This window comes from Labrus mixtus, chromosome 3, assembly GCF_963584025.1.
Source record: "Labrus mixtus chromosome 3, fLabMix1.1, whole genome shotgun sequence".
Lineage (NCBI taxonomy): Eukaryota > Metazoa > Chordata > Actinopteri > Labriformes > Labridae > Labrus > Labrus mixtus.
The window spans coordinates 4,352,498-4,360,844 of NC_083614.1; the positions used below are offsets into that span (position 1 = coordinate 4,352,498).

The following is an 8,347-nucleotide window of genomic DNA, read 5'->3' on the forward strand; positions in this document are numbered from 1 at the left end:
TGATTTCATTTGTGTTCTTCTGAATCCTCTTCAGGCTGAGTTTCTGTAACCTCTCAGAGAGAAGCTGTGAAGCTCTGTCCTCAGTCCTCAGCTCCCAGTCCTCTAGTCTGAGAGAGCTGGACCTGAGCAACAACAACCTGCAGGATTCAGGAGTGAAGCTGCTGTCTACTGGACTAAAGAGTCCACTCTGTAGACTGGACACTCTCAGGTTAGTGTGCAGGTTTTTCAAAATAATGCCATTCTAAGTTCTTAATCATTTCATTTATCAATCAATTCAATGATTGGTTGGAAATCATCTTCAGGCTGAGTGTCTGTGAGCTCTCAGAGAGAAGCTGTGAAGCTCTGTCCTCAGTCCTCAGCTCCCAGTCCTCTAGTCTGGGAGAGCTGGACCTGAGCAACAACAACCTGCAGGATTCAGGAGTGAAGTTGCTGTCTGCTGGACTAAAAAGTCCACTCTGTAGACTGGACATTGTCAGGTTAGTGTGCATCTGATCCAGATTATTCCTCTAAGATCATGTTTTTTAATTAATCATTTATTAAATGGACCTTGGTGGTGGTTTAAAGTCTTAGTTACTGTATGTTACCACATTAAAGCTGTAAAGCTCTGAGCTCGTTCTATAGCTCTCAGTCTTTTAGTCTGAGGAAGCTGGACTGGAATAAAGAAAGTTAAATATGAAGTTCTTTCCCCACCAACAAACAAACCATGGATACTGGTTGGAACATAAAGAACTAAAGAATCTTTTTTTCAGATGAAAAAGTTCAGAACTGTTTCTACATCAAAGCAGTCTGTGTGTTGATCTCACGCTCTGTCTTACCTTCACTATTTGTCAACAGAGTAAATATTGATTAGTATCAGCTTATGAAGTCTATTCTGTTCAGCTGCATGGTTATGACGAGATGTTACTGGTATAACTGGTGTGTGTGTGTGTGTGCGTGTGTGTGTGTTGGTGTTTATGTGTGTGTTGGTGTTTATATGTATGTGTGTGTGTTGGTGTTTATGTGTTTGTGTGTGTGTGCGTGTGTGTGTGTGTGTGTGTGTGTGTGTTGGTGTTTATATGTGTGTGTGTGTGTGTGTGTGTGTGTGTGTGTGTGTGTGTGTGTGTGTGTGCGTGTAGTCTGTCAGGTTGTCTGATCACAGAAGAAGGTTGTGCGTCTCTGGCCTCAGCTCTAAGCTCCTCCCCTCTGAGAGATTTGGACCTGAGCTACAATTATCCAGGAGAACGAGGAGAGAAGCTGCTGTCTGCTGGACTGGAGGATCCACACTGCAGACTGGAGACACTGAGGTACAGACAGACACACAGAAGCTGTCTCACTGTTTCTGAATGATGAACTCTGCTTCTTGTCTGATGCTGGATTTAAATGAAGATGTATGAAATAGATTCTGATCTGATTTCTTCCTCCAGGTTGGACCATAGTGGACTGCACAGACTGGATCCTGGTCTGACTAAGTGTGAGTGTGTTTTGATTTCTCTTCATCAGAACACAGCAGCACATGTTGGATTGAAGAAAAGTAAATGCTCTTGAACAATCAGACAGAGACTATGGCCTGTGAATCGAGGATCTGTTCATTTCTCTCGGAGTAGTTATTTTATAACATCCCAATCATCCTGTTATGGGCAATCAACACACTGAGCAATTACAACATGTGTGCTATATAAAGGCCATTTCCTAGAAGTTTCTTGGACAGACAACTGGTCTCTTAACAGGAAAGAGTGTGTGGATATGTGTGTACGTGTGTACGTGTATCAGAACATGATCTTATGAATTGGCTAAATTCAAAGGTTAGATAACTATTGGTTTGTGCCTGTTGCTGTCCAGATTGTGTGTTTCTGTTATGCTTCAACCTTTCAAACTACAACAGGATGAGGGCTGGAAGTAACACTTTGATGATCAAAGCGAGGGTGATGGAAACTCATGAGAGTTGAAATATGAAATAAAAAATGTAAACTGAAATAAAAGTGATAATCCAGTGATTACAAAATCACCATTCATCACATCCAACAGAAATGTTTATTTTACAACATGCAGTTTTTGTGACTTTGACATTTCACGTTTTGTTGTTGGCTGCTGGCCGGCTGCTCCTGGTCGAGCTTGTAAACTTTAAAAACAGCAGAAATCATTTTTGATTTGACGTTCATTTTCATAAACATGTAAATATGCAGAGTCTCCAACATAATGTTCTCTCCTCAAAAACATCCAGATGTGAATTCAGTGATGAAATAGCAACAGAAAATCTGCGCCATTCCCCCGCTGGCCGGCATGGGGGAATGGCGCTGCGGGGGGGGGGCAATCGTGCTTGGGTACAGCACGGTACGGATGGCCAGTGTGACCGCACCCTAACTAGCCTGTCTCTGTCGGCCTGCCGCTGACTTGTGTATTGTTGTTGGATGTTCCTGCTGGCCTGTGCCAGACTATCCGTGCCTAAGCACGATTACCTCTTGTACATAACGTCGTAATACAACACATGCACGCTTTATGTTATTATGAAGTGTGCTCAGTTTACAAAGAAGCGGACAAGAGAGAGAGAGAGAGAAAAAGAGACGCGCAGTCGAGTCCGCGTCTGCACATCAGAGAACAACACAGAGAACATGACAGCTACTTACAGCTTATTTTAAGCCATTTTAATCAGACACAGCAATAAATAAATAAAAAAATAAAATAGGCAGAGTCCGCGCGCGAGTCCGTGCGTAAGTCCGCGCGGACGCCCGCACATCGGAGAACACACAGAGAACGTGACAGCTACTTTGTGGCTTATATTGTGTCATTTAGTCAGACACAGACATGAAACTCTGGATTTCTCCAGAGGCTGTCAGCGTTGTTTACCCGCGGGCTTGTGCTCGTGCATGAAGTGTACCGTGCCGAAGCACACCTCTCCGAAGTGTGCCAAAACCAAGGAAGAGTACCGTGCCTGAGCACGATACGGATGGCCAGTGTGACCGTGCCCTAAGAAAGCTAGCTAGGTGGCCAGGTGAGGACGGGACGGCGCGGCCTACGCCTTAGACAAGCGGAGAAAAACTCACAAGGACTGAGTTGTCATCTGTCTCTTCAGATTTCGATCTGTTCATCCAGTCAAGTTAAATTTATATTAAAAAAAAAAACTCTCATGTATGTTGTAGAACCTAGATTGATGGAAAAGAAATGGTCTCCATGACTTCAGAAACACAGTTTAAAACTAGTTAGACAGGACAAAGGGACGTGGCACACTCCTGCTGCCATCACATTGTGTGTGACAGTGAAAGTGGAAATGAGGCTCCTGTTTGTGCTGAATGTGACCTCTGAGGACAGAACAGTTGGAGACAGCAGATGGTTCACAGCTTCTTTGTGCTGCACTTTGATTAGTCAGACTTTATTCACTGCATGTGTTTGTTGATTTGGATCTCCATTCATCCTGCCTGCCATGGTAACTCCATTTGAACTTGATTAGAAGTGGATTATTACATTTCAGTGCTGTCAAACATCATTCAGTGCTGAATATGAACTGTAAGTTTGATTGACTCTCATTAAGTAGGGTTGTAACGGTACACAAACATTTCGGTTCTCAGTTTTGAAGCTTCGATTCGGTACATTTTCGTTACAGTAAAGGGACCTGATGCGACACTTTTTTTTCTTTATTAGGAACATTTAGAATTTCCCTTTTACACATTGGGCTACGTGCAGCATCGACAGTTCAGACTTGTACACCTGCTCAGGTTACTTTTAAATAACATTTTAAATCAAACATTGTAAAAATAAAACATAAAATAAACTTGTGCTGCATCCTTCAACCCAAAAAGTCTCCAATAAATAAAAGATATGAATGAAATAAAGTATTTTAGAATTAAATTAAGTAATTAATATAGCCTATATGTAAAAGTATTTCTTTTTAATTACAGTGACACCATTAAGTTTATTAAGGCAATCGTTTTTTTTCAATGCCCTTTGAGCACATAATACACCTAATCACATCTGGGACAGTATAGTTTCATCGCAGAACTATTAATATTTCCCTCTGTCGAGATAAGAACTTCAATGGCATTTGTTATGGCTTTTGCCCGTTTAGAATTACTAGCAAAAGGCTGTCTGTTTTTTCCTAGTTGCAGTGATGTTTACGTTCGCGTGGTGCCTTTTCAAGTGCTTTAATAAGTTGGACACATTGCCTGCGACGTACCCGATGTCCGCTGAACAACGACGGCACACTACTCTCGTCTTTTGAACGTCTCCTTGTCCATTATTGTGGGAATGGGGAGGGAGGGTGTTCATCCTATCATGCTGCAGGTTGCTCCCACACAGACGCGTCTCCCCCTTCCCTTTTGCGCTGCAGCGCTGTTGGAGCAGGATCATCGCTGAAAATGAAAACGAAACTTAAGAGTAAGTCCGTAAAAAGAACTCCATCCCGGTTATATGCAACTGTCCAAACCAACAGGGCTTGAGGAACTAGTAATCTGCACAGTTTGCACAGTTTATGTTTTGACTTTTTTACAAGTTACTAACTAAAAGCGGTGTCACATACCAGCGGCCGCAGCCTCCCTCCACCCTGAGGTGTGCTTCCGCTTTGCTGCCCGTGTGAGAACACAGATGACAACACTTTTGTTCTGTGTGTACCGATAGACCGCGCGACCAATCCGAAAGCCCTGTACCGAAACGGTCCGGCCAGAGTATGTGTACCTTTACACCCCTATCAGTAAGTGTCAGTGAAGTTGTTGATGAATGAACAGATGATAACCTGCAGCTGTGTTGTGTCTCGTTCTCTCCATCAGATGCCTGTGAGCTGGAACTGGACACAAACACAGTGAACAGAAAACTGAAACTGTCTGACAGCAACAGGAAGGTGACACGTGTGGAGGAGCTTCAGTCATATCCTGATCATCCAGACAGATTTGATTACTATCCTCAGCTGCTGTGTAGGACTGGTCTGACTGGTCGCTGTTACTTGGAGGTCGAGTGGAGAGTAAAGGTTTATGTATCAGTGAGTTACAGAGGAATCAGAAGGAGAGGAGACAGTGATGAATGTGTGTTTGGATATAATGATCAGTCCTGGAGTCTGTTCTGCTATGATGGAGGTTACTATGTCAGGCACAATAAAAGAAGAACATACATCTCCTCCTCCTCCCCCTCCTCCCCCTCCTCCTCCTCCTCCTCCTCCTCCTCCTCCCCTGTCTCTAACAGAGTAGCAGTGTATGTGGACTGTCCTGCTGGCTCTCTGTCCTTCTACAGAGTCTCCTCTGACACACTGATCCACCTCCACACCTTCAACACCACATTCACTGAACCTCTCTATCCTGGGTTTGGGTTCTCTCCTGGTTCTTCAGTGTCTCTGTGTGGTGTGTCGGTCTGAGAAACACTGCTGACTGAAGATCAGCTGACTCTGTTCACTCTGTCCAGCTGATCTGTTTCATGGTTGGTGGGCGTAATAATGGGGGGGTGGGCGTGGTAATGGGGGTTAAATGTTTTACATTACAGAAAAACTGGACCCCCTTCTGTAATGTCTGTATTGTGCTGATCTCAGCAATAAAAAATAAGTGACAATTAAACAATTAAATTCCTCCTCCTGCTGTCTTGATATTCTGCAAACAGGATTTTTTCTAAAAAGTTTCCCAAGTCATGGCTCTAGATCTGTTACAAATGGTAAACTTGTCTCTCAGGTGTCTTCACACAGGTGATGAAAACAGCAGTCATCAAGCCACTACTAGAAAAGAACAATCTAGACAAGACAATAATGAATAATTACAGGCCTATATCAAATCATCCTCTGTTAGGTCAAATGATAGACAAAGCTGTGTTTCAGAAGTTAAACAACTTCTTGATATTGAAAGATGTCTTCCAGTCAGGTTTTGGACCAAACCGTAAAGGGTTAGGATAGGGGAAGGGGACCTGTCCCACTATGTGGGAGACAGTAAATGCTCGGTCCATCCCCCTGTTATTCCCACTCCCTCCCCCCCAGAAAGACCACTTATTCTGTGGTGGTCGGTTTTCCGTACGGTAACGGGGGCGACCCTATCACTGGCTGGACCGTACCTCGGTCCAAAATGAATTTATTTTTTAGAAAAACTTTTCAAATGAAATAAAAAACTTTTAAAATCAAAATTCTCCCTGAATGAAATCAATAAATGTGCCCTTGTTTTCGACCGTGTAGGTCTTCCTCAGGCTTAGGCACAAAACATTAAAGGTGCAGAATGAGAGGCTTGCAGACTGTTGGAGTGAAAACTGCAGCAGTCAGAGCAAGAATGAGGAGAGCTGCTTTCACTTTCACTTGTATTTATAGGCTCTGGGAGCATGTTCGTACTTGACTTTCCGTGTTGTGTTTTTAACCCCTTTTATGCCAATCTGTTTTTAACCCACCACCAAAATAAATGAATTTAATCCCCTTACATGTTTATAAAGTGTTTTTAATGAATTTATACTTGAATATTAAGTTATGAAATGAATTATTTATCCTTAAACCTTTGTATTTACTGTTTGTTTTAAGATGATATGTATTTATTGATGTTTTTAATCCCCTGTCTATTTTAATGAGCTTATTTTTTAATATCAATGATTTTTGATGAAATTAATGAATCATTAGGGTTATTAAAGGGGGGGGGATGGTTAGGTTTAGGCAAGAAAGTGTGAGAGGTTAGGGTTAGGTAAAGTAGGGGGCGCAGTGTCCTCTGGGGGACGCTACGAGGGGCACGGGCACTCTTCCAGGGCCTCTGATAAAACCATCTGAGGAGTGTCCAGGCGACGGCCATTGCTAAATAAATATATCTAATTAACTTTAAAGGAGGTATAAATATTAGATAAAAGAAAGACCTTAAAAGTGCTTTGAAGTGAAAGAGTTAAAGCTGTCTAAAAAATTTAATGTCATAACCTGGCTCCATGGCCATGACAAATACTAAACGGAACAGCCCAAGTTGAGGAAACAATGATTTATTTACAACCAGCCACAACCATCGCACAAACAAACAAGTCAAAGTTTAGGCCAGAGAGAGAGAGAGAGAATCCACCCTGGGGTGGGGATTTTATGCCCTGCCAGACACAGGCCCAGGTGCCCTCGATTGGACCATCCAACTCCTCTACTAGAACTAGGGGGGACAGAATCAATTAGTAAGATCTTGACTAAGGCAGTGACTGTCACCGCCTCCTTTTCTTTTTCACACAACCCCCACCAACATGTACCAATTTCCTAAAGCAGCCATTCACCGCACTACTTAGCCCAGAACTAGGTAAAACACACTCAAATGTGTCCCTCAAAGAAGGATCAATTCTTTGCCTCCTCACTTTCCTGTGTGACAGTGAAAATGGAAGCTCAGACAGAGACAGGGCCTCCAACACAAGATCTTCCCAGTGGTTCCGAAGTTTTCCTGTTCCGCCTCTGGGTGTCCTATTTCTTACCAGAACACGGTCTCCTTCATGTAACACTGAACTTCTCACTTTGTTGTCATGGATTCGCTTGCTTCTCTCAGCACATTTCTTTGCATTTTCAGATGTGATCTTATATGCCTCTTGCATCTGTTGTTTCCATTTTCTCATATATTCTTGGTGATCAGGAGTACCTGTCTCAGGAGTCAAGCCGAACAGCAAATCAACAGGCAGTCTTGGTGACCTCCCGAACAGGAGATAGAAAGGAGAAAATCCTGTGACTTCACATCGAGTGCTGTTGTAAGAGTAAATCAGTTTTGGCAGTGACTCTTTCCAATTTGACTTCTGCCTCTCAGTGAGTGTCTTCAACATTTGCAGTAGCGTCCTATTCATCCTCTGGACTTGACCGTTACCCTCAGGCTGGTAAGGTGTCGTTCTTGAGCCCATTACACCACAGTTTTTCTTGAGCTGTGCCATCAACTGATTTTCAAATTCACCTCCCTGGTCGTGGTGAATCCTCAAAGGGAAACCAAACTTCACTGCGTAATCATTGAAAATCTTGTCAGCAACTGTTTTAGCAGATTTTGATGTTGTGGCATAAGCTTGTGCGAATCTTGTGTAATGGTCGACTATCACCAATATATATTCATATCCACCTGTACATTTATCCAGATGCAGAAAGTCAATGGATACTAACTCAAATGGTTGAGTTGTGACGATTGATGTGAGAGGAGCTCTTGTTTCTCTGAAGGGTTTCTTCTGTTTGAGGCAGGAGCAGCTACGTAACACATAATGCTCTATGTCTCTCTGCATGTGTGGCCAGAAGAAACGATCTCGAACAAGTGACGTTGTGCGTTCCACACCTTGATGTCCCATTTCGTCGTTTAGTTGTCTCAATACAGTGTCTTTGAACTTTTTTGGCAACACGGGTTGTTTTCTGATTGCAGTTTTCCGGTGAAGTATTCCATCTTCATCTATGCTGAGTTTCTCCCAGTCGCGGAGAAGACACTTACTCTGCACACTCATTGAC

At 43.0% G+C, this 8,347-nt stretch overlaps 1 protein-coding gene across 3 annotated transcripts in view; it reads left to right on the top strand.

The window, feature by feature from the left end:
- The window catches only part of LOC132972003 (NACHT, LRR and PYD domains-containing protein 4-like), a 71,386-nt gene extending 65,868 nt beyond the window's left edge, over positions 1–5,518 (top strand). For 2 of the 3 annotated variants that reach the window (XM_061034840.1, XM_061034842.1), the window contains 4 exons: positions 35–208; positions 1,116–1,283; positions 1,404–1,450; positions 4,737–5,518. In XM_061034840.1, coding sequence (XP_060890823.1) covers positions 35–208; positions 1,116–1,283; positions 1,404–1,450; positions 4,737–5,314 — 967 coding nt within the window. In that variant the 3' untranslated portion in view covers positions 5,315–5,518. Of the gene's footprint in view, positions 1–34; positions 209–302; positions 477–1,115; positions 1,284–1,403; positions 1,451–4,736 lie in introns of all 3 variants that reach the window. The other variant, XM_061034841.1, reaches the window with a different exon arrangement.
- The last annotated feature ends 2,829 nt before the right edge of the window (positions 5,519–8,347 follow it).